This window comes from Eptesicus fuscus, chromosome 20 (genome assembly GCF_027574615.1).
Source record: "Eptesicus fuscus isolate TK198812 chromosome 20, DD_ASM_mEF_20220401, whole genome shotgun sequence".
Taxonomy (NCBI): domain Eukaryota; kingdom Metazoa; phylum Chordata; class Mammalia; order Chiroptera; family Vespertilionidae; genus Eptesicus; species Eptesicus fuscus.
The window spans coordinates 19266793-19292954 of NC_072492.1; the positions used below are offsets into that span (position 1 = coordinate 19266793).

The 26162-nt window shown below is 52.2% G+C and overlaps 1 protein-coding gene across 2 annotated transcripts; it reads right to left on the reverse strand.

Moving 5' to 3' along the window:
* On the reverse strand, positions 1-24242 carry SLC13A2 (solute carrier family 13 member 2). Of its 2 annotated transcripts, none has more exons than XM_008147804.3 (12): positions 24141-24242; positions 7977-8105; positions 7086-7222; positions 6772-6977; positions 6044-6224; positions 5807-5929; positions 3894-4112; positions 3570-3658; positions 3162-3283; positions 1876-2037; positions 1117-1254; positions 1-636 (listed from the first exon to the last, which is right to left on the reverse strand). In XM_008147804.3, the coding sequence occupies exons 1-12, from the start codon at positions 24240-24242 to the stop codon at positions 478-480; spliced, it is 1767 nt and encodes a 588-aa protein (XP_008146026.2). In that variant the 3' UTR covers positions 1-477. The 2 variants fall into 2 exon arrangements, with proteins under 2 accessions (XP_008146026.2, XP_054565369.1); XM_054709394.1 differs by having other exon boundaries at positions 7086-7218; positions 7976-8105.
* Between the last annotated feature and the right edge of the window lie 1920 nt (positions 24243-26162).

Below are 26162 nucleotides of genomic sequence, written 5' to 3' on the forward strand. Positions count from 1 at the left end.
TGAACCTATCATTCGAGCCCTTCCCCCTAACGGGAGAGGCTGGGGTATGCTGGGCTGGTCCCAGAGGCTGTTGCCATGGCCACCCAACCTTGGGTTTCAATAAATACAGTATAAAGGGGTCTGGTCACCCATCAAGCTGGGGAGACCAAGACCTGGGGTGCTAGAAAGGGCACGTTACGTTATTTGTGAACTCACATACATGCACTGTTAAGCACACACACACACCTAAGATCATATGCACGCACACAAGCCCCCCTCTCAGACATCCTCACGCGATACAGATACGTACATACTATCTACACATTTTCTTCAGACACACAGGATTGAGTGCACACGCACATTCCTCGGAGACACACGAGGTAATGTACACGGGTGCCATCCTCTCATTGTCTGGCTTGGAGCCTGGGTGTCTCCTCCCGACTCAGAGGAGTAGGAACGGCTTGGGTCTTCCTGGTGTTGGCCAGATGGTACCCTGGTCTAGGGGCTAGGCGTGGTGGCGTTCGCCATGCAGTGGGTTGCGTTGGCGAAGGCCCAGGAAGGGAAGGTGTTGAGGTTGAAGATGGGGGTGCTCCAGGTGTTGATGGCCAACATGATGACCAGCACGCCCAAGATGTTGAGCAGGAATCCCGCCCGGACCTGGTTTGCAGAGAATCAGGGTGAGTGAGCAGCTGCTGAGCTGGGCCAGCACCCACCACTTCGGTGTCCACAGGTGCCTGGAAGCTGTCACTAGCAAAACTCGCCCTTGGCAAGTCCTCCCTGGCATCTAACCTGCAGCACCAGGCAGTGCCCTGGCCTCTGGCTTTACTCTCAGGGCTAAGGGGGGAAGGGAAGCTCCTCATGCGCTTCCCTGATCCTGGGCCTCGTTCCCTCTGAGTCCACCTTGGAACCTTCCCTAAATTCCTCACCCCTTTCTCTTCCTCTCACACGGCTTGGGCCTGGCAGGGCCTAAAGGTGCTCAAACTGGGGGTCATATCCCAACCTCCCTGCGTCCCCCACCCCAGACAAGGTCCATTCTCAGCTGAGAGTCTCAGGGGCTTCTTGCTACTTTGTAGCCCACCGAGATGGGAAGACGGAGCAGAAAGGGGTGCTGAGACATTCGGGGCCCCTGCCACTCACCATATCAGACACTTTGATTCCTCCAAAAGAGAAGACGATGGCATTGGGCGGGGTGGCCACAGGCAGCATGAAGGCCAGGGAGGCGGCCAGAGTGCAAGGGAGCATGACATAGAGAGGGTGGAGGCAGATGGCCTTAGCCTGGAGGGGGAGACAGCGGGCAGAGTTGATGGCAGTCCCCATCCCAGAGGGAAAGGTGTGGCTCCCAATACACCTGCTTCTCACCTTTGAGGGACAACCTCCCCTCCCCCCGCAACACATACTCTGGGCATGAACCCACCACTTCTGCCAGAAGGTACTGGGTGACCTGGGAAGGGCCCCTTGACCTCTCTGGAGGGAATGACTGTGTGGCCCTGCCCTGTGGGGTGTGGTGAGGGGAGGGGCCCATAAAACAGATCTCAAAGGGGCCCCGAGTATCATCAAAGGCTGTGGGAAGGGGCTGGGGACGCTCCGGGGAGCAATTTTACCCCATCACCTCAGGAATGACCAGAGCAGGGGCTGGGCTGGGGAGCTGGGGGAGGCCACCAGTGAGCCCCATCAAGATACTCAAGGGGTGACGTCACCAGGGATGGGATGAGTCAGGAGCCAGGGGCCTTTGGGGCCCAAGGTAGCTGGAGAGCCCCGGGAAGCGTGGAAGCTCAGAGGTCCCCTCCCGGCGATGAGAGGAGGTGCAGACAGGTCACTGAGACCCACAGGTGGGGCCCCTGAGTGGGGTGGACAGGTGGGATGCCTGGAGGAGGCGTGTCCGCTGGGCCAACTCACCATGGAGGCCAGGATGGGCAGGAAGAGTGTGGTGGTGGCCACATTGCTGGTGCACTCAGTGAAGGTGGCCACCAGGAGGCAGAGGATAAAGGCAATGGCGGGAGGCGACACGCTCTGCAGTGGGGTCAGCTTTTCCCCCAGCCACGCAGACAGGCGTGATTCCTGTGGGCAGAAGAGGGTGGTGTGAGAGAGGCTGGGCTGCCTGGGGTCCCAGAGTCCCCCGCTGAGGCTCTGGGAGGGTCACCTTCCTGTCCACACCTCTCTAGATTCTTCAAAATCAAGAGCAGCTTGGGAGGGAAGAGCCAGCTAGAACCCAGGGGCCCCCTCTCCTGCTCTTAAAGAGCAGTTGGGTGTGGGGAGAAGGGTCAGATGAGAAGCTAAGAAAGGGGGCCCAAGGCCTTCTTGGGAAACCTGGGGCTTGGTGGGAGTAAAGACTTCTCCCGACCTCTCTCAGGAGGTCTCCGGCCAACCTTCGCCCTCTCTAGCCCAGCGGCTCACACAGCAGTTCGAGGAGGGAGAGTGGGGACGGGGAAGAGGCTGGGAAGAGGCTGACAGGCGGATGGGCACTGTCCACAGGGTCAGAAGAGCTCCGAGGTCTTGCTAGGTTGGGAGCCAATACTGCCGACCCAGCACCCAGCACCCAGCACAGAGCTTGGCACAGTTGACGAACGCTTGATGGATGAACTAACCTTGGACTTAGGAGTCCCCAGCACCAATCCCTGACCCAGGGAAGCTGCCTCCTGTCTGTGCAGCGAAGGAGCTTAGTGGGAACACTGAGGCCCAGGTGTGCAGGTTCAGGGATTTCTCTCTTGGATGGAGGCTCTGAGAATGACGCCCTTGTCTCCAGAGCCTGGCTGGATGTGATTACAGCGCCCCCTGGTGGTTATAGCAGGCTAACCCTGTCAACCCAAAGCCAACTACTCTCAGGTGCTAAAGACATTATATTCTCTGTCTGGAAGGGGTGAAGGGGTAGAGAGTGTGTGTGTGTGTGTGTGTGTGTGTGGAGGGGTGGGGAGGATGGTCGCGGAGAACTGTCCCTGCCCACGAGTGAAATATGCCCCCCGCTTTGGCTTTGAGAACCCAAGAGGGGAAAGATCCCTTTGGCTTGTTTCTTCCGCCTCTCTCAGAGGACACTCTAACCTCTCTCCAGCAGCTGCGAGGCTTGGCCACCAGGGGGCGCCTAAGCAGGGATCAAGTCTCCCCTCTGAGGGACTGAAGCGTGGCCCCTCTTTCCCGGCCACAGGGTCTCCCTCAAACAGGCTGGGGAAAGGGCAGGGGTTGCTCACCTCACTGCCCTTGGCCAGGGCAAAGCCACCACCCAGCAGGAAAACGATATTCCAGGGCATTTTCTCATTCACTGTCTTCCAGTTGAGGAGAGCAGGAGGGGCCTTTAGCTTCCCCGGTTTTCCTACTCCCCAGGCAGAAGAAGGTGGGTCAGCAAGAGTCAACAGGCCTTCCCTCTCTTCCACTTGGGGCCTCCTCTATGGGTTCCTATCAGAGCTTAATGCGTGCGGGAGGGGGACCCCAGTTCTGCAATATCCCAACTTTGTCCCCGAGTCCCTGTGTCCTTGATAAGTCACACCAAACTCTCAGGGCTTTGTCTAATCCTGCCAAATATGGTCTAAGAGGCACATTTTAGGCCGGAAGGCAGGGGCTGCCCAGAGGCCCTTCCCTGTCCCAGTCCAGGTGCTTACCTGGATTCTGAGTCAGCCCTGGGATCTTGGAGGGCACGATGAACATTATTATGCTGATGAAGATGGCCACTGTCCCATCAGACACCACGCTACAGGTGGGGCAGGGAGGGCAGGCTTAGTGGCTCAGGGCTGCTCAAGGATGCAGGGTGGAGGAGGTGGTGGAGAGGAGCCCCTCCCACCGACAGGCCAACCCCTTCTGGCAAGTGTCCTCTCCCCCACCCTCCAGTGTTACCTTCTGCTCTGCTCTTGGGGCCCTGCTCCCTTCCCTCCTCCGTTAGCTAGGTGAGCCCCTGAAGTATTCCCCTCCCCCCACAGAATGCTCACCTTACCCCCTTGTCATTGGCAAAAGCCAGGTTGCCCCAACCAAGGAAGAAGCCTGGCTCCCGGGTGAACCAGAGCAGGACCAGGAGGACAAAGAGAAAAGTGACAGCCATTTCCGCGAAGGTCATGGGGCCCAGCTGCCTGTGCTCTGTTTGGATGACTCGGAAGGCTGCCTGCTGTTGAGCTCGTGCCTCTTCGCCCATGCCAAAGTTCTTCCGGAAGCTGCAGGGAGAGGGGCGGGGCAGCTCATGAGGGCCTTGCACCAGGGGAGGGGGGGGGGGGGGACAAGGACCTCTGAGTGCCTGTGATGGAAAGGCTGAGGCTGCAGAGGCCATCCCAGAGGTGTTACACGAAGGCCCCGAATCCACCCGTTTCTGGAAGAAGAGCAGAAGCCTTGGGGAGGGGGTCATGAGGAAGAGACAAGGTTGGAGTTGGGGGCCCCCATGCTTGGCCTGGCTCCATTTGCCACACTGACCCCCTGTCCCTCCAAGGCTTCTCTTGAGCCACGCCCTCCCTTGCCCAGAGTGAGGAGGTCCCAGAGGCCTGGACCCCATGCCTCCTTCTGGCTCTGACTCACTGCTCCCCTCCTCCAGCAGCTTTTTAGGAAGTCCTCCCCTCCCTCTCCGACCAGTTTCTGGGCATCCTCTGCCAGCCTGAGCCCCACCCTGATTGTCCCCAGAGGCACAAAAGGCTTTAGCCCATTTTTGTAGGCCGCTTCCTTACCTCATGTTCACTTTTCACTTGGGCAAATCCCAACTCCCCTTTTGGATGGTGACTTCCTCAAGGGCAAGGACCATGTTTCACACATCTTTGAATCAAACCCCATGGTGCCTGGCACTTGGACTACCATCTTGCCTGTACCAGCCCCCAGCCTCAATCCATTCTCCTCACACATGCCCACGTGATTTTTCCAGAGTACAACAACAAGGCTTTGGGCAGGAAGGGCAAATAACTCATAGTACCACTCATATCACCACTCTTATCCTGTACTCGTAGCAGACATGACTAATCAATCACAGACTCTTCCTACCGAGCCCTAGCAAGGTCTCACATGGTTTTCAACTCAGAACTCTAATGACTACAAGTAATGGAGGGTTGTTAGTAAGAATAAAACCTATTCACTACTCGGCCTCAAGGACAAGGTCCTAACTCTTTATATGGCACACAAAATCGTCCAAAATCCTACCCCCACTTATTCTCTAACTTCACCTCCTGATATTCCCATTTGTTCTTTAGGTTTCAAACACACCGAACTAGAGTTCTCCCAAACGTGTCATTTTCTTTCTTGCCTCCATGCATTGGTACAAGGTGCCTGGGCTGCCTTTACCCCATTCTCTACCTGGATGACTTCTAGTTTTACAAGATTCGGTTCTGGCACCATCTCCTCCAGGAGCCTCTGGAACCCCCACTCACCTGGGCTGTGCTCCCACAGCACCTGGCTTCCCTATGTCATGGCCCCACCATACCATCACCCATCAGAGGGTGAGCTCCAAGGACAGGGACTGCCTTCCGTCTTTTAGTATTTTCAGTGCCTAGCACAGGGCCAGGAATCCAGTTGGGGTACAACAAATTCCCAGTGTGTTCTCATTAAGCACTTACCAAAGGACTGTGGAGTGTTGCTGTGGAATGGGACCTGGCCTGGGCATCAGACCTGGTTTTCAATCCCAGCACTGACAAATCTAGCTGTGTACCTCTTTCCTCAAGCCTCAGTTTGCTCATCTGCTAAATGATAATAATACTCTTGGTCCAGTAATTACCTCACATGGGCGTGCGGGGTTGCCAAGTGCGTGGAGGGGCCTTGGGAGGGAGAGGCCTTCTCACTGGGAGGGTGATTTTGTCATTTCCACAATGGCTATCTGGGTACCCAGGGGATAAGGGCCGGGCCTTGGGCCTCTCTCACCCATTCTGCCACTTACTTGAACCCCAGGAAGAGGAACTGAAGCCACACCCAGGCAAACAGCAGCAAGATGATCATGGCGGGGAAGGCAAAACCGAACCAGGAGGCAAAATTCACCACATTGCCATTGTCGGGGAAGATCCTGAAGAGGGGATGCAGGTTGCTGAGTGACATTGCCTGGCCACCACCAGGTCCTGTCTCTCCACCCCCCGCCCCCCAAGTGTGAGTGCAGACGCCCCATCTGTCAGTCACTCACGAGTTGATCTGGCCTTGCAGCACCAGGTTGGGTGTGGTGCCAGTCAACGTGGCGATGCCCCCGATGCTGGCCGAGTAGCACACGCACAGGCTCATGCCCTGGGAAAAGCGGTGCTGCTCCTCGGTCCTCTGTGCCCTTGGCTCCGAAGGACCAGGTGGGACAGGGCGGACCTGCCCATTATCTGGGAACAAGGGAGAGCTCAGGTTGGAGAGTGGGTGCAGGTCAGCTCTGGGGATCATGGCTGGAGCCGTGGTCCCTGGGGTGCCGGCAGGATGCCGTGTCAGTGAGCAGCCCCGATTCCTGGGAGCAGAGGCTGCCTCTAGGCCTGCGAGGGCTCAGCACTCCTGGAGACTCAGGTTAGGATGACCTCAGACACCATCTGGCCCAACCTCTCTCTCTCTCAAGGGAAACTGAGGCATAGAAAAGGGCACAGGATTATCCAAACCACACAGGAAGAATGGACCCTGAACCCCTCATGGCCCACCCAGACTCCAGCTCTCTGCTTGCGAGACCTGACACCTTGGTTTTCCCGGGACTGCGGGGGTTCCCATGGGACTCTGTTTTAAAACCAGGAAAATCCCAGGAAAACCAGGACAAGTTGGCCACCGCGCGTCTTGCCTCCCTCTTTCCCTAAAAGACCCAAGACGACCAGCCCGGGGAAGGGATGTCCCTCAGACCCTCCCCAGGAGTGGGAGGCTTGGAGCAAGGTCCAGCCTCATCTTTCTCACCAACAGTGGTCACTTCCTTCTGGGGGCTCTTCTCCTGAAGTTCGAAGGTGGGGTTGTCACTGCCCTCCTCGACGTCCCTGCCCGTGGGTGCCTTGTGCAGCTGCTCCAGGACGGCCTGTGCGATGGGCACCATCATGGCCGTGGTGGCCGTGTTGCTGATCCACATGGACAGGAAGGCTGTGACCATCATGAAGCCCAGCATCAGCCTAGGAACGGACGGACAGACACAGTCGTGTTCCAGGGCCCCCGCAGGGATTGGATGCCCAGAAGGCCACTGGCCTTGGCTTCTCCTGCCCTGGCGTGTGGGAACTCACAGAGCAGGCCGCACCCCGATGATGAGGAGCACGCCGAGGGCGATGCGCTTGTGCAGATTCCAATGCTCGACGGCAATGGCCACCAGCAGCCCCCCGATGAACAGGATGTTGGTGTCGTTAAAGTACTCGATGCAGACCTGGTAGGCAGGGACAGCTGAGAGGCAGGAAGACCCCGGGGTCTCCTACGGTGCCCCTGGGCTTACAGGGCACAGTCACTGACATTCCCACAAGCCGAAGTTGGCTCCTGGGCTCTTGGGACCAAATGGAAATGGTCTTTGGATTCCGCATTATTTAATATTAACCAGGTTCCTCTCCTCCTGCCAAACTCATTCTTCCTCCCCCTCAGGAGTGATTGGGAGGTAGGTAATCCAGCCTGAGTCCATTCGCGTTTGCAGCCACGGACAGGGAGATGATAATTTAGCATTGCTTCTAGAAACTAGAGCAGTGGTTCTTGGAACTTGCTAGAAATGAAGTGCTTAGGCCCTGCCCCAGATCTACTGAATCAGAAACTCTGGGGTGGGCCCTATGTTTTCACCAGCCCTCCAGGTTAAGGACACTCAAGTTTAAGGGCCACTGAACTAGATGGATCAAGCTCTTCAGCTGGACTTCAAGGCCCCTTTGCCTCTGTCACCAGGCCTTTCCACCTCCCTGGCTTAAGCCTAATCACTCCCCCTTTGAATTAACTCCAGCCCCGCACTTGGCACTTCTAGAATGTCCTGCCCCCTTGCCTTCTAGCTGACTCCTCCCTCAGTACTCTCTGACCTGCAGAGCAGAGATGGGGCACCTCTGCTGTGGGCCCCGCCTATGGTGAGGCCTCCTGGGTCCGGAGCATCCTAGAGTAGACCCCTCCCTCCTCGGGAGCCCTTCTTCCTGTGGATGGGGGAGGCTTACCTCGGAGGCATCCATTATGCCCATCATGGGGAATAGGATGAGGGGGAAGAGGGCGGTGACAGCCAGGGGCAGGGCCTCAACACACCAGAAGAGCGCCATAATGATGATGGTGTAGGCACAGTAGGCTTGCTGTGGGTGGGAGGAGAGAGGCAGAGGTTTTGAAGGGGGCAGGCCTGGATCCCAAAGTTGTCACCTCCTGCCCCCGGAGAAGACAGGCTATTCGTAAGGGTGTAGAGAGAGCCCGTGAAACCCACAGTCACTGATTCTTGAGCCCAACGTCCCATTTCAAAATGGAAATAAAAACCAAAGCAAGGCACTCATCACTTTGACCTTGGGGAGGGGCCCCACCCAGCCCAGGGACCACAGAGGGCCCAGGTGAGGATCCTTAGATGAGACGGGGCTGCCAGCCTGGGGCCTGGACAGTGTGGATTCTGCCTGGTACCCAGGCTCTGATAAAGAACGTATTTATTTGTATGATGGTTTAATTAGCATTTGTTCTCTCTGTTAGGAGGTAAGCTTCCTGAGGACAAAGTCACTTTTGTGGCATCCAGATCCTTGGAGCTCAAGACCCAGCAGGCTTCAGAGCAAATCTATTCTTGTTTTTGTTTGTTTGTTTTCTTAATCCTCACCCGAGGATATTTTTTTAGCGAGAGTGGAAGAGAGAAAGAAAGACAGAGAAACATCAATGTGAGAGAAACACATCGATTGGTTGCCTACTGCACCAGCCCTGACCTGGATCCCGGGCCAGGGAGGACAACCGAGGTATGTGCATTTGACTGGAATCGAGCCCAGGACCCTTTGGTCTGCAGGGCAACGCTCTATCCACTGAGTCAAACTGGCTAGAGTGAGCAAATCTATTCTTAATAAATGAATCATTAGAGAGTTTGGGGAATGGCTGAGTGTCTCCTTCCTAGCAATCCTGGCATGATCACTGCACTGCACAACTCTAGGAGGTGCCACTCACATTTTATAGAACATCTGAGAGGACCCTCCCATCCCTGCTTTGTGCAGAGTCATAGTTGTGTGAGTCTTTGGGTACCAGAGGCTCTCCTTTCCGTGAGGAGGCCTCCAAGTCTAGAGAGGCCTGGCCTCAGGCCTGGAGCAGGAATGGAAGTCAGTCAACCCCCAATGTCAGAGCCGTGCCCCCCTCCCCCCCGCCATACACACACACTCATTGACAGAGCCTCTTTGCAGGGCTGGAAGGGAAGGCGGGGGAATCATTAGCCAGAAGGAAGTCTGCGGAAGCGGGGTGCAGAGAACGGTGCCCACATCCCAGCCTCCTTTGCCAAAGGAAAGGGCTGTATGCTGGGCCTAGCGGCCTCTCCTCTCTTACCTGTCTCAATTGCCCTGCCCTTCTTGTTTTCTCCACCTGCTCCAGGCTGCGCTCACCCCTTTGTACCTCATGCCCTCAGTACCCTGAAGCTTGGGTTTGGGGTGGGCCCCGGGGGGAAGAAGAAGCTGCTATTTACGGAGCAGTTTTTAGGAGCTGGTTGTTTTTATGTTGTTGCGTAAACTCAAACCGTTAGGGTGGGTGTGGTGGTCCCGTTAGAGATGAGCTTGAGAGGGTAAGTGGCTTGCTCAGGGCCGCAGAACAAGGGAGTGGCAGAGGCGGCATGGGACCCAGGCCAGGTGTCTGGACTGCAGAACTCCAAGAGTTCTCCCATCGTCCACGTAATTGGCTCCCGGAGTGGCACCGCACTCGGCCCTGCTGGAGAGCCACGTCTGTGTGATGCCAGGCTCACTTTCTTTCCAATAAACCCCCACCACCTCTCCTTACCCCAGACAAGGACTCCTGGACTCCAGGGGTGGGGCCACCTTGACCCTTGACCAGAGACCCACGCCTCCCCCAGCAGGAGGCTGATTCTGCTGAAGCTGCAGTTTCCTCAACCATTTTGTCACTTGCAAAGATTGTCCTGGCCAGCTACTCATCCTCCCCTGGGGCTAAGGGCAGGCCAGCCCCTCTGGTCCCTGGCGACCCCAAGGAGCGGGGCTGGGGCGGACCATCACTGCTGAATCAGAAGAAAGCTCCGCTGATCACGACAGCAGAAGAACGCTGAGGACTACTTTGTGCCAAGCACTGTGCTGTGCTTCAAATGTTTTGTTGTTGTTAATCTTTTGATTTTTTTAGAGGGAGAGAAAAACTAATATTTTGGAGAGGGAGAGACAGAAACATCGATGTGAGAGAGGCACATCAATTGGCTGCCTCCTGCACTTGTCTGACTGGGGCCAGGGATATGCCTGCAACCGAGGTACCTGCCCTTGACCGGAATCAAACTCACCGGGGTCCCTTCAATCCACAAGCCGAAGCTCTATGCACTGAGCCAAACCAGCTAGGGCGCTTCCGATGTTTTTAATCGCATTTAGTTGCTCTGTGAGGTAATGACTATTGTTCCCATTTCACAGATAACAAACAAATGCACAAATACATTAAGTAAATGTCTTGAAGTCACACAAGTACATGGAGAAGCCAGGCCATCTGGTTCTTGAGCCCCAGCTTTTACCTTCTACCCTACACTTTTTTTTTTTTTTTTTTCCACTTTTATTTTTTTTATTTTATTTTAATGAATCTTTATTGTTCAGATTACAATTGTTTCTCCTTTTTCCCCACATATCTCCCCACCACCCAGTTCCTACCCCCCCTCTTCCCTTACCTCCCCCCGCGCTGTCCTTATCCATAGGTGTATGATTTTTGTCCAGTCTCTTCCCATACTCCCCACACAGACACCCCTTTCCCCCTGAGAATTAACAATCCACTCCCATTCTATGCCTCTGATTCTATTAAGTTCACCAGTTTATTCTGTTCCTCAGATTTTTAATTCACTTGACTTTTAGATTCACTTGTTGATATATATGTATTTGTTGTTCATAATTTTTATCTTTCTTCTTCTTTTTCCTCTTTTTAAAGAATACCTTTCAGCATTTCATATAATGCTGGTTTGGTGGTGATGAACTCCTTTAGCTTTTTCTTATCTGTGAAGCTCTTTATCTGCCCTTCAATTCTGAATGATAACTTTGCTGGGTAGAGTAGTCTTGGTTGTAGGTTCTTGCTATTCATCACTTTGAATATTTCTTGCCACTCCCGTCTGGCCTGCATGGTTTCTGTTGAGAAATTAGCTGATAATCGTATGGGAGCTCCCTTGTAGGTAACTAACTGTTTTTCTCTTGCTGCTCGTAAGATTCTCTCTTTGTCTTTTGCTCTTGGCATTTTAATTATGATGTGTCTTGGTGTGGTCCTCTTTGGATCCCTTTTGTTTGGGGTTCTGTGCGCTTCCTGGACTCGTAAGTCTATTTCTTTCATCAGGTGGGGGAAGTTTTCGTTCATTATTTCTTCAAATAGGTTTTCAGCATCTTGCTCTCTCTCTTCTTCTGGTACCCCCATAATTCTGATGTTGGTTCGCTTGAAGTTGTCCCAGAGACTTCTTACACTATCTTCAACTTTCTGAATTCTCTTCTCTTCATGCTTCTCTGGCGGAGTGTCCTTGGCCTCTTTGTATTCCAAATCTTTGAGTTGATTCTTGCAATCCTCTAGTCTGCTTTTGGGTCTCTGTATAATATTTTTTATCTCAGTCAGTATATGTTTAATTTCTAGTTGGTCCTTTTTCATATCCTCAAGGGTCTCATTGAATTTATCGGCCTTTTCCATGAAATTCTTGAAAAACCTTATAACCGTGGTTTTGAACTCTATGTCCAGTCGCTTATTCTCCTCCATTTCTTTGGTTTGTGATCTGTTTCCTTGCCTTCTCATATTCTCTGCTTCCCTGAGTTGGTAGGGTAGTTTTGTCTACTAGGTGTCCTATTGGTTCAACGGGTCAGCCTCCCAGTTACTTGAGGTGGACACTCTTGGTGTACCCTTGTGTACTGTGTGTTCCCCAGCAGGAGCTACAGCAAGGGCTAGTTTTCTCCTCCTTTGCTTGGGCGGTTTTGGAGCAGTCTGGAGCTGTAGTTGGTTAAGCTGCCACAGAACAGGCCATTTATATGCAAAAGCCGCTTTGTGGAGCCTGGGCGGGTTTGTAGAATGTGCGGGGCGGGGCCTCAGGGTCTCAGGGCGTCACTAGGCTGGGGCGTGGCCAACGGCAATGGCTGCCGTCAGCTGTCTTTGCCTTTCCCGTTTCCAAGTCCCTGCGCCCCGCGCACCAGCGCAGTAAACAATGATTGCTGGGCGCACCTCTGCAAAAAAGTCACTCTCACTTTCCGACCCGATGGCCGAGAGTCCAGCTTCTCCCCGTAGGCGTCTGGGTCCCCCGAGTGTCCCCAGAAACTGGATTTCAGAGTGATCGGGAGCTTGTCTCCCTGCGGGTTGAAGAAAAGCCGCGCATCCAGCCGCCCGCCGCCGCCGGCCCGATTCGCGTGCCTCCGTACCTCAGCTTTTCAGCGATTGTGCTCCTTTCTCTTCTCAGCTGTAAATCTTCCACTCAGCCAGCTTTCCCGTGGTTCTGGGTGGTAGACGTTTTTGTCTTTTAGTTGTATTTTTGAAATTGTTGTGTGAGGCAGCAGATTAGTTGTTTAACTATGCCGCCATCTTGGTTCCTCCTTCTACCCTACACTTGATCCCTTGCATTTGAGGGGTGTCCCCAGCTTCAGGCTTGCTGTGGCCACTGGGGTGCATTGGGCTCTATGTATGGTGGGGCCTGCTATTTCCTGTTGCCTGACTCTGGGCAAGTTCCTTCACTTCTGAGAACCCATTTCCGCACTCCAAAGGGAGCTGGTAATAGTCAAACCAGCCCCTGTGAGCTCCAGGGTGTTCAATCTATGGCCCCCTTACCCCGTTACAATGTCTCTGTGTCCCTCTCCATGTCTGTCTATCTGTCTCTGGACCAAAACCCAAAACTGGTTTCACAGTTCCATCCAGGAGCCTTCCTTGGTCAGGGGGCTGTGGCTCCGGGTCCCCCTCCCACCTTCCTGGGGAGTCTGTCCAGCTGTAGCGTCAGGACTTGCTGACCTGCCCTTCCTGGTTCATGGGGTTCTTCACTGGGGTATGGAATTCCAAAAATCCATAAAGTCCGATAGGAAAACGATTTCACTTTTCTGCTAACATCTAACTAAGGTTATGAATGTAGGCAACAAAACCATACAACTGCGAATGGCACCATTGGTGATTTTGTCCCGGATGTGTTGACTGGCTGTTAGCTACTAGATACCCACACAAATCAGTTGCCACAGCTATCTCAAAGTAGCGTTAACATCCATCACTACTTTGAAATTATGGTAGTTATGACACCAACACTAGATCTTATTCCATGCATTCGTGAAGAAGCACCTAAATTTCTGAATTGCAATGAACTATTTTCATATCGTGATAACTGGATTCCAAACGCATTGCTCTCCTTTGTAATCTGCGCGTTTTATTTTGTGCGTTTCAGAGCAATCTCCTGAGAAGGGCCCACGGTTGTCACCAGACAACCCAAGGCAGTCATGGCTCAGAAATGGGTTGGGATCCCTGAGGAGAGAGAAAGGAAACAATTACCTCCTACTAACCCCTGTGGCCTCCCTGAATCACCTGGGGAGTTTCCTAAACTTCCAGGCCCACCCCTATGTGAGAGGGAGCAGGGGTCTCTGCAAGTCCCAGCAACGCAGAGGTGAGGCGGGCTGAGCTGGAGTGGAGGTGACAGTGACCTGCAGAGCCAGGGGGGTGCTTTACACACATTTTCTCATTTATTGGTTGGACCTTGGAGCACCTGGGTTTGAGGTCAGGGAGCTGTTTGTTCTGAGTCAGGTGCCAGCCCCTTGGGTGCCCACGGAGGAGAGCGCCTGGGGATCCTTTTCTCTTGGTCCCACGTGTGTCCTATGTCAAGGTCAATATCCACACCTTGAGAAGTGAGGACTTGGGAATCAAACCTGTTCATCAGATACTCATTCAATAAATACCATCCCCCTCCAGGCCTCCAATCCTGCTGGACCTATGCCTCAGTGCTCCCATTTACTTCTCTCCAGCTCTGGGCCACCAGCCTGGTCCGAGCCTCAGCATCTCTCACCAGGATCCCAGCAGTAGCCTCCTTGTCACCTCTTCGTTTCCCCCTCGCCCTTGAAATCTCTTCCTGCTGCGGTCAGAGTGGTCTTGAGGCGCAAATCTGTTTAATCCACCGTCAACCTCCCACCCAACATGTACACACTCACCTCAAAGCAGCTCATATCCCCTCAGGGTTTCCTGCTGCCCTTAGGAGAAGTTCAGGGCTAGTCTGTACCTCTCCTCCTTGTTCTCTTTTTGCTGCAGCCACACCGGCCCTCTTTCAGTTCCTCAAATGCTGCATTGTCCCTGTAGCCACAGGGCCTTGGCACATACTTTCCTCTCTTCCCGCCCACTTTGCCCAGCTGATGTCTACTCAGTTTTGAAGTCTCAAATATTTCTATGGCTTCCAGGCTGGGGTATAGTCAACATATTTTTACACCCTAAGCCCCTGTACCTCCTCTGCATAGCACTCATCACCATCTGTAATGCAACATTTAGTTTCATGAATTTCTTGATCTTTGTCCTCAGACCATACTCTCCAGGGAGCAGGGTCCAAGCCTGTTTCTGCTACCCCAGTTGGGTGTCTGGCATCCAGTTGGAGTTGACACTCTGAATGAATGAGTGTTGGACACTAGAGGTACAGACATGGGTCAGGCCCAGCCCTGGCCCTCAGGGAGCCTGAGTGTGAGCTGGCCCAGAGGGCCATGGCGAGGTGGGCTGCCCTGCAAAGCCAACAGTGGAGAGAAGAAATAAACCCTCCCGCCCAACATGCACAGCCTAACCTCAAAGCAGCTCATATCCCTTCAGGGTTTCCCGCTGAACATTCAGTTTCACGAATTTCTTCATTACTATCAAGAAATGTCTACTCAGAGGGCTGGCGGCTTGCTTCTTTTGTAAAGGGAAACAGAGGTCAGAGTTCAGAAAACCTGCATACCCAAAACCAGCTTTACTGCTGTGTGTCCTTGGGCAGGTTACTTAACTCCTCTCAGCCTTTTTCTTTGATAAGCAGCACTGAGCATTCCCAGCTGTACACACATGTATCTCTTTTATGAGGTTTCCTTATCAACAAATCAGAGAAACACCCACTTTGCTGGGTTATTATAAGGATGAGGGATGTGACGATGCAGCGATAAGCTGTAAAGGACTGTGGATGGCAGTGAGCAGGTGGCAGGGTTGGCATCGGGACAGAAAGTGTTCTTGGGCTTCTGGAAAATCAGGGTGAATGCAAGAGGTACACATGAGGATGAAGGTGCCAGGGAATCCAGGGCAGACTCTGGACCCTCGGTGTGGGCAAGGTGTGGGATATGCGGGCATTACGGCCTTTACCCGTTACGGGTGCAGAGCGGCCTGTGGCTGTTGGGCAGCAGCAAATATGCCCACAGTCTGAGAGGTGTCACAACTTATTTCTCCTGGTGATTGAAGGTTAACCCGGGGGTGGGGATGGGCTAGCACAGAGCGGGCCACTCCCACTGCCCCTCTGCCCCTGGCAAGTAGGGATGTTGCTGGCAGCAAGCACTTCTGGGCCTAGGGAGTGAGGCGAGGCATTGGGTGGCAGCCTGCCAAGCATCATTGCAAAGGAGAGACCAGAGAGTGGGATGGTAGGAGAAGGGGCCCCTTCCCTGAGCCTCCCTCCTTCTAGGCGGAGGAAGGCTTCCGGAGAGGAGACACTGAGGGGGTACTGAGGGATGAATAGGAGTTCAGTGAGTGGGGAAAAGGTGTTGGGGTGAGGAAGTAAGCACAGAGGGAACAGAATGAGGCATAAAAGATCAAGATGAATTCTCGGGAGGGCATAATGCTTGGAAAGATCCTTGCCTGCCTTGGGAGGGATCAAGGATTTTATCAAGAAGACAGGGGTGTCCCTAACTGGTTTGGCTCAGTGGATAGAGTGTCGGCCTGCAGACTGAAAGGTCCCAGGTTTGATTCCAGTCAAGGGCATGTACCTTGGTTGCAGGCACATCCCCAGTAGGGAGTGTGCAGGAGGCAGCTGATCGATGTTTCTCTCTCATCGATGTTTCTAACCGTCTATCCCTCTCCCTTCCTCTCTGTAAAAAATCAATAAAATATATTAAAAAAAAAAAAAAAGCCCTGACCGGTTTGGCTCAGTGGATAGAGCGTCGGCCTGCAGACTCAAGGGTCCCGGGTTCGATTCTAGTCAAGGGCATGTACCTTGGTTGCGGGCACATCCCCAGTAGGGAGTGTGCATGAGGCAGCAGATCGATGTTTCTCTCTCATTGATGTTTCTAGCTCTCTCTCCCTCTCCCTTCCTCTCTGTAAAAAATCAATAAAATATATATTTTTTAAAAAATAAGACAGGGGTGGAAAAGGGAGGCCCTTGAAGGGTTTTAAGCAGAGAGAGTGATATGGTTGGGTTAGTGTTCCTATTAAAAGATTAAACTGTGGGGGGGGGGGGGTAATGGTAAGATATGTACACATATAATACCTCAATAAAAAAAAAAGATTAAACTGATGCTATCATATGTGATTTAAAAAATATGTATACAAATATATATATATACTCCTTAGAATAATGTTTTTAAATGCATCCAATAAAATGCATAGAGCCCTGGCCAGCGTGGCTCAGTTGGTTTGAGTGTTGTCCCATGCACCAAAAAGTTGTAGGTTCGATCCTGGTTGGGGCACCTACGGGAGACAACTGATCAATATGTGTCTCTCTCTCTCCCTTTCTGTCTCTAAAAAACAAATTTAAAAAAATAAATAAAATATGTAGGATTATAAAGAAAACCAACTATATTGAAATACAGTGATTAAAATATGAAAGAATAGGTAAGATAGTGATATATGTGACTTTTTCTTAGTTCATAAGACCATCACTGGCTAACAGCTACTGTAATTGCAAAGTCATGATGAACATAAACAATATTTCAAGGTACTGGCAACAGCTCTAATGTGATGTAAAAATATTTGTGATTCCTACTTTACTGGTGGCAAAGTCAAAACTGTCATTATACTGTTGTGATTTGTTGTCTACATTCATAACAGAAGGAAATGCTACATCTTCTTTAGAGGTGTTGACAATAAAATGTAATTTTTGCCATCCAAGTCCACAGATACCCTGAGTTGTCCCCACAGATCCCCAGGGGTGTGGAGTCCCCGCTCTGGAGCACAGACACCATGCTGGTCGCCGGGACTGCCCGCAGAAAGGGCACTGGGGCAGAGGGTGGGAGGGGTCCTCTCCACTTCCCTTTTTTGTATGCTTTGAATTTAGTACAACGTGCATGTATCGTCTTAATCAATCAATCACGGAAAGATGAAAATAAGGAGTTCACACCTGCTATAGCGTGGCAGATGGATCAGAAGGCACAGGCTGGGAGACGTGGAAGCCACAGGAGGTAGTGCTAGGCATCCCGGGGGGGAGATGACAGGGGCTCAGAGCAGGTCATGGCAATGGAGATGGAGAAAGAGGGTGGACTCTAGAGATGTTAGGAGTTGGAAGACAAAGGTTTGGGTGGTGGCTGATGAGTTGGGTAGGAGGAACGGGAGGAGGAATACCCGCAGGGGCCTGTCTTGGGTGTCCGAATGACAGTGACCACAAGGAGAGAAGCCAGGCTGAAGAGACTTGGGGGAGGAGGTACGGAGTGGGCTAGGGGTGTGTGATACCCTTTCTAGGAATAATAGGCCCATGCCAAATGCCTAAAACCTTTGAAAGACTGATATACAAAGGGAACAATGGCCAGTCCACATATAAAAATGCAACCTCTGCAGGAACCAGCCCAGGCAGCCGAACCACAGCCTCGATAGCAGTTGGCCCCAGTCAGGACTGGCTCAATGACCACCAGCTTCCCTCATTTTTGCCCTCCACTCTCTACCCCCACTTCCAACTCAGGATCAACCAGTGAAAGCCAGATATGCTCCGCTAACCAATGACATAGGATGCCCTGCTTCTAGATAGCACCCCTCCCGGCTTCCCCCTGCCAACGCCTCTAATCAGGGAACACCTGAGGCCTTCCCCTTTTCCATCCTAAAGTGTCCCCAGCCCCTGCCTGCCTTTGAGACTCTGCCAAAAGCAAGTGATGGTGGCTGACTCCCTTCCTATTCTTTGCCTGATCTCATTTGGGTTGTCTCGTTTATCCCTGCCCCTTAATGGTTATGAATTTGTTGCATCACCTTCTGCTCTAAGAGGCTGAAGGGAAACAATGGGTTTTTGAGTGTCAGAGAAAACAGAAGTGGGGAGAGTCCTGACCTCACAGTCTGAGCTGGCGCCAGGCCTGCCTGTGTCCACTAAAGAGCCAAACAGCAGGCGGAGTGATGATGAGTGAGGCATTCCCACACTCCTCCGTGCGCGTGAGCCTCACAGCCCTGTGCCTCACTGCTGGGTTCCATCCAGGAAACTACAGCTGAAGATTCTTCCTGACCTTCACTTGGCAGGTGCCAAAAAGCTGGGGCCCCATTTGGTAATCTGGGGACAAAGTTCAAGTTGGGGAACCTTTTCTCTCTATTCCAGGGAGTCCCCTGGCCCTGGAAGCTGGCTTCTTCTTCTAATTCTACTCCCATGTACCCCAGAAGCCAGAAGATTCGTCTACGCATAGTCCCAGCGCTGCTCGGGGTCACATTTAGGGGCCACACCTCACCGTTCTGGTGGGAGTGACCAGAGACACCTCGCCTTCCGTTTCATAGGAATCACTGAGGACCACAGTGGCTCGTTTAAACAAAAGAAGTCATCTATGGAAAAGAAGCCAGGCATCTCCACAGGGCCCGAGACTAATGGTATTTTCCAGGGGCTAGACATTCAGACAAGAGGCCGAGGGCACAGGGAGTCATCCAAGGGCCAGGTACTCGATGCATTCAGGTTATCGCATTTCATCCTGACACTAGCCCCTTAGGGGTGAGAGGCTTGGATAAGGTCACACGGCTGTACATGCTGCAGAGTGGAGTTTGACCCACAGCTGCCTGGCTCCCGAATCCCTGTCTTGTTCCCTGGACTCTGCCTTCTCAACCAAGAGCCAGGAAGTTTCTCAAGATAGCGGCGGGTCTCAGAAGTGAGGTCCAAATTCCTCGTAGAGTCTTCATGCCCACAGTGAATCACCTGAGTCCTGGGTCTGTCTCTGGGGTTCAGGAATAGCTTGCAGTAGGGCAGTGGTCAGCAAACTCCTTAGTCAACAGAGCCAAATATCAACAGTACAACGATTGAAATTTCTTTTGAGAGCCAAATTTTTTAAACTTAAACTTCTTCTAACGCCACTTCTTCAAAATAGACTCGCCCCAGGCCGTGGTATTTTGTGGAAGAGCCACACTCAAGGGGCCAAAGAGCTGCATGTGGCTCGCGAGCTGCAGTTTGCCAACCACGGCAGTAGGGCATTTTAGTTACACATTTCTTACAGGTTTCTGTGTGTGTGTGGGCGGGCACATATACTGGTCTTAGGAGTACAGGTGATTCAGATTAAGGAATTCCACCTATTGTTCTCACCGTAAACATAATATAGGTTTTAGCTGAGCTCTGTCCTAGCAGACACTGTGCCACTGGGAAACTGTTTTTAGTTCCTCTTGGGTCCTGGGAGGCATTTGTATTTTTTATTTGAATTCACCAGCTGATTGATCCCTGAGCAAATATTTACCCTTCATGCGTAAAGCCCTCACTGCCTCCCCTAGCCTTGGAAGGCTGCCATAGGCTGACCTCTTACCACCTCTCTAACCTGCTGTCTGCTCCGCACTGAGGCCCCCATGCCACAGTTGCCCTGTTTATCCCTCCACCTTCCAAGCTCAGCCCTGGCCTCAGGCCTTGGCACATGTGTTCTGCCTGGACAGCTTCTTGCCCAGAGCAGTGCTTGGTTGGCTGTTCCTGGCCATTCTGGTCCTAGTGCAAATATCACCACCCACGAGGCCTTCCTGGACCATCCCATCTACAGCAGTCCCTCCTGAAGCCACAGTCACCGCCTGCTGCATGGTTTTCACAGCATGGACAGTACATGCTTTTTGTGTGTCTCTCCACCCCACCCTCCCCACCACCAAACCTAAACAGTGCCTATCACACAGTATGTGTTCCTTAGGAAGTAAATGAATGGATGAATGAATGGATGGATGGATGGATGAATGAATGGATGTAAGATTTCTGGCAGACTGATGATGCTTCTTCACTCTGCTTGTAGGTTCGGGAGAGTAGTGAGAAGGCCTCAGGCCCCACGGCCCCCTATCTGCTGGGACCACCAGGTGGCGAGCATTTCAAGGATTCTGTAGCGATTCCTCTAACATACCTACTAGTTCAAGCCCCTACACCTGTGTTCCTGCAGTCCCTTCACCTGGCCCTCCCTCTACAGATGCCCCTGACTGTTGGAATCTCACTCAGCCTTCAAGGCCCAAGTCAAATGTCACCTGCCTCGATCCTCCCTTGTCTCAGCTGGAAGGATTTTTCTCTCTCCTCTGAGCTCCTGCAGCCTTCTGCTCTACCTCTGTGTAAACACATGCTCCTCTACACTGAGAGCAACTTGAGGGCAGAACGTCTGTATTCCTGCAGCACAGAGCAGGAGCTCAACAGACATCCAGACTGATCAACAGAGGACGGTGTGGCTGACAGCTGGATGGACATGAGGGCAGATGGCTCAAAACATGACTCACAGCAGGGCCATCACCCTCCATCCCTGGACAGTCTCAGAGACCCCAAGATCAGGTTCCAGTCCACACTGTGCCTTTTTCTAGCTGGGACTGTAGGCAAATCACTGTACTACTCTGGGCCTAAATTTGCATGTCTGTAAAATGGAACCAATAGTAGTAACTTCACAGTAACTCAGAGATTATTTTGAGAAATAAATGGATTAGTGCTTTGAAGTGCTTGGCACAATGACTAGATACAAAAAGAACCCTCAATAGATACCAACTATTACTATATGGACACAAGTCTGAGCCTAGTCTGGAACGCCTTCTTCCCAGGTCAGAGGCCAGGGGCATGGAGGTAAGCTCGGGCCTCACCACAGAGAGCAGGGATGCAGCAGGAATTCAGGACCGGGCCCTCTTTGTCCACATTCATTCATTCATTCATTCGACAGTTATTTGTTGAGCACCTATGATGTGCCAGGCACTGGGGATTCTGCATAGAAAAAGGCAAAGTCCCTGTCCTCATGAAGCCTGCATTCTAGTATAGGAAGTCAGAAAATAAATAAAAAATAAACAAATGCATCATTTCAGACAGTGAAAGTCCTATAAATAAAATCACAGCATTTTGTAATAAAGAGTGAGTGGGTGTGGTCCGAGAAGGCTTTTCTGAGGAGGTGGATTTTAAGCTGAAACCTAAGGAATGAGAAGGAGGCATTTGGGAGAAGAACATTCCAAGCAGGGAGATGAGCAAGTTGAGGAGCAGAGAGAAAGCTGGTGGTGCTGGAGCAGAGTGGACAGGAGGTAGGACATCGGGCATGGGGACCACGCGGTCTGCAGGGGTGGAGCCCAGGGACTCGGGGCTGCCATAAGGGGTTTGGAATTTAAGTTTGATGGGAAGCCTGTAAGGGGTTTTAAGCAGGGTAGTGATGATCTTATGTTTTGAAAAGACCCGGCAGTGGAGTGAAGAATGGTCTGGGGAGGGATAAGAATAGGTGAGAAACGATGGTGACCCAAACGACAGAGAAGGCAGTGGGAAGTGATCGCATCCAAAGTATTTTTGAGTCAACAGGACCTGCTGGTGCGTGTGGAAATGACACAAAGAGAGGAATCAGGAATGGCTCCAAGGTAGATGCTTGACTCTCCATTGATGAGTAAGGCTGCAGGAGGAGCCAGCTGGGAGAGATGGGCCAGGAGGGTTTTGTTTTGGACGTGTCAAGTGTGTGCTGCGGAAGAGAGAATATTCAGGTGGAAGTGTCTAGTGTGAGTCGGATAACGCAAGTTTCAAGGTTGGGGCTGGGGTTACAGATTGGGGAATCATCAGCATAGAGTCGCTTTTTAAAGCAGGGAACGGCAAAGGATCACCTGGGGGAGGATATGGGAATAGGGAGGAGGAGCCAGGAAAGTGGCTGAGTGAGGAGGAGAACCAGGAGAAGGTGTCACCAAAGCCAAAAGAGGAGAGCATTGCAAAGAGGGGTGACCAGCTGTGGCAAATGCTGCTGAGGGGTCGAGGAGGGCGAGCATAGACAGGGCTTTGGAGACATGGAAGCTGGTGGGGACCTGACAAGAGCTCTCGGAGTGGGGAGCCTCGGAGACTGGAGCTGTCTGAGGAGAGACGTGTGCAGGGCAGACAGTCTCTGAGGCCTTCTCTGCGAGAGGGAAGACAAAGGAGGCATATGTGGAGGGGATGTGGGGCCCAAGGAGGGTTTGCTTGTTTTTTTTTTTGTTCTTTTCAAGATATATATTTTAGTTGATTTCAGAGAGGAAGGGAGAGAGAGCATAGAAACATCAGTGATGACAGAGAATCATTGATTGGCTACCTCCTGCAGGCCCCACACTAGGGATTGAGTCCACAACCCGGGTATGTGCCCTGATCGGGAATTGAACCATGGCCTCCTGATTCATAGGTCGATGCTCAACCACTGAGCCACGCCGGCCGGAGGTTTGCTTGTTTTTTAAGATGCGAGATATTACAGCACGTGTGTATGCTGATGGGAGAGATCAGGCAGAGAAGGGGAACTTGAGGTAGGAGAGAGGGAGGGTAATTACATGAGCAAAGTCCTTGAGGGGCTGGCTCCACAGATAGGACTGGGACCGTTGGAGTCAGGACAGGGAGGCAGCAGGGCTGGGCGCAGCACAAGGAAGACAGAGGCTCCTGACTCGTTGCACTCACTCCCACCAGGAAGCCTGGCTTCTAGTACTGACCCAGGCTTTCCTGTGTGACCTTGGGCAAGTGACCGAACCTTTCTGGGCTGTGCTTTCGTGGGGTAAAATGAGAATCCCAGGTCCTGTCTGTCCTCTCTCCCGGGGTTCACACACTTCGTCCAGCCTGTCTGAAAACCCATCTGATGGGTTCCCAGTACAGAGATGCCACTGACTTTGGCCTGAGACCAGGGTCATCTCAAAGGTCAGCCAAGCCTTGTCACTTAGCAAGCGTCAGGGGCCCAGGGGTTGTGCCCTTTTATCCCCTGTCTCTCACCCCTTTGGAACAGCATGAATCAAAAGCCTGCCTCGCCAGCTGCAGTGGCTCAGTGATTGAGCGTCGACCTATGAACCAGGAGGTCACAGTTCGATTCGTGGTCAGGGCACATGCCCGGGTTGCAGGCTCGATCCTCAGTAGGGGGTTCGCAGGAGGCAGCCAATCAATGATTCTCTCTCATCATTGATGTTCCTATCTCTCCCTCTCCCTTCCTCTCTGAAATCAATAAAAAAATATATTTTTTTAAAGCCTGCCTCAGTTTCCCTATCTGTGACAAAAGGAAGCCAGTGGCTCCGTGGGCAGTCCTGGGGCTGTTGTCCCAGCCTCCAGGAGGCCGTGGGTAGAGAGAAGATAACACAGGCTTTGGAACTAGATCACACCCCAGCTCTGCCACTTTTTAATTGTGTGACCTGCCAGACAGTCCTACACAAACAGGTAGAAGCGATAGGCCCACAGGCCCTGCCAGTAGGTGACCATGGTGTGGACCCTGGAGTCTATGAGGGAAAGATTTACTGTGACGCTTGAGTTCCAGGCCCTTGTCCCCAAGCCCTGTGCTAATTTTAGGTTTATAATTTTGTGTTCTTTTACGTATAAGAGCTCTCCTCACCTCCCCAAGTGCATAATATCCGGGGGGGGGGGAGGCAGGGAGCAGTGGCACCTCCCCCTCCACCCAGGGTATCTATGATGCCCATTGGCAAGGTCCCACCCCGCCTCCTCAGCAGACTTAGCCCTTAGGATCAACAGATGAGTACCTTCTCTTTCTGTTTGTGTTCTTAATGGCACAAACTGCCTGAGGCCAGCTTCACCCTACTCCCTTTCCATCCCCTCCAGCAGCTAGCCCTGCTCATTAGCCACTAAGCTTATCCAGGGCAGTGTGGGCACATAGGAGGCAGATAGCCCCGTCGGCTTCCTCCTGCATCTCTTTTACTGAACTGGCTTCCTGGCCCCCAAGGCAGTAGATGCCAAATGCACCTAAGCAATCCACCTTGGGCCCGCACTACTGGGTGCCAAGCAAAAGCCCCCTTTGACCTTTTAACCCTCATTCCTCAGGAGGACCAGGAGATTATTATAGCCTCACCTCCAGGCTAGGAGAGTCAGTAGGTTATGCTGGTCTTAAGGATCCCCAACGCTGGCCCAAACAGTCCCTCTCCTGCCCCCTTAGAGCTCCTGTGTGCCCAGAACCCCAAGTCCTTACCTTGGTGGGGATGAGGATGGGCAGAGGCAGCAGGATAATGGGCAGGAAGTACACAAACATGTAGAAGCGATAGGCCCACAGGCCCTGCCAGTAGGTGACCATGGTGTGGACCCTGGAGTGCTGCTGGAGCCACCGTCTCTCTGGAATCCAGGGAACTGAAGAACTGACTGAGCAGGTAGCTGGCTGGGGCAGGCTTATATAAAGCCCGTGGAGTGTTAACCATTGACCCACCCTGGCAATCAGAGTGTTTTTGGAGTCCGGGGGTGAGAGTAAGGAGGAGGGACTTGCAGGAGGTATAAAGATCAGGAAGACTTTGCGAGGAAAGGGAGGAGGGTGAGATCAAGGAGTAAAAGCTTCAGGTTCTTTCAAGGAGTGAGGCCCAGAGTTAACCCCTTCTGTGCGTGCCAGCTGGGAAGGGCTGCTGGGAGGAGCTGGGGAAGGAAGGGTGCCTGGGAGGCTGCCGAGCTGGCCTCCAAGAGGGCAAGTCCCCGAGCCGCCTCCCCAGCCCAGCCTTCCCTTCCTCCTTCTGTTCCCCAAAGCCAGGTTCTCCGGGAACTGTTTATCCAGGGCCATGGGTAGGGCGGCATTCCTCTAGAGAGGCCCTGTCTAAGACTGCAGGAAGCCCAGGCCCACAGCAAGCCCTCTGCTTCCTCCCAGGTGTCTCGGAAACCACGGGCCCTGACTGTCTCTTACTTTGTGATGTTGAGCCACTGACTTAATTCCTTAGAATAGCCATTTCCTTGTTCTGCTGTAATACCTTCCTATTCTGATGTTCAAATTAGACAAGTTATGGTGTGTTGAGCCTTGATATGTGGTAGGTATACAATAAAGGTTAGGGCTGTGTTGTTGTGTTTTTTTTTTTAGGGTTTCCCCTAAATTGCCATGGAAGACCCGCAAAGATTTCTCATATTTTGGAAATAATCTTGCCATTTATTCATCATCCATCCATCCATCCATCCACCCACCAAACAAGTAGTTGGAGCTGATTACACATGTAGCCCCATTCAGTGCTAAAATGCTGCTGGTAAGCGTTAACACTTGTTCAGCATTTAGTACACAGTGGTTAGTGTGCTGTTGCATTTACTCGGTAAAACTATACCATGAGTTAGGGGTTACTATTCCATTTCATGGGTTGGGAAACTGAGGCCCTGGGACGCAGAGACAGCCAGAATTCAAACACAGTCATGCGCCATTTAACATCGGGGATGTGTTCTGAGAAATGTGTTGTTAGGCGATTTTGTCATTGTGTGAACATCATAGAGGTGCTTACACAAACCTGGATGGTCTAGTACAAGCTATAGCTCCTAGGCTACAAACCTGTACAGCATGTTACTGTACTGAATACCGTAGGCAATTGTAATGCATTGTGCTATGATGTTACAATGGCTACGGCATCACTAGGAGATAGGAATTTTTCAGCTCCATTATAATCTATAATCTGTGGGACCACTCTTATATATGTGGTCTGTTGTTGTTGGAAACATCTTTTTTGCTGTTGTTGTTAATCCTCACCTGAGAATATATTTCCCATTGATTTTTAGAGAGAGTGGAAGGGAGGGAGAGAGGGAAGGGAAGGGGCGGGGGGAGAAAGAGAGAAACATCAATGTGAGAGAGACACATTGATTGATTTACTCCTACACATGCTGGGACCAGGGCCAGGGATTGAACTTGCAACCCAGGTACATGACCTTGACCGAAATCAAACCCATGACCCTTTAGTGTATGGGCTGTCACTCTAACCATTGAGCACACCAGCCAGGGCTTGATGGAAACATCTTTAAGCAGTGCACGACTGTGCTTTATGAGTGCCCTGGGAGTCCAAACCAGTGCCTGAACTCCAGGCGGAAGGAGGGTACTGGGAGTGCGGGGCAAGGGCTCCTGGAGAAGGTGGCATCTAAGCTAAAACTTGAGCCTAATTTGGCCACAAGGTGATGGAGGAAGGATCACAAGCAGGTGGAAGAGTGAAATAAGGCCTGGAGGATGGGATGTGTGTGTGTGTGTGCGTGTGTGTGTGTGTGTGTG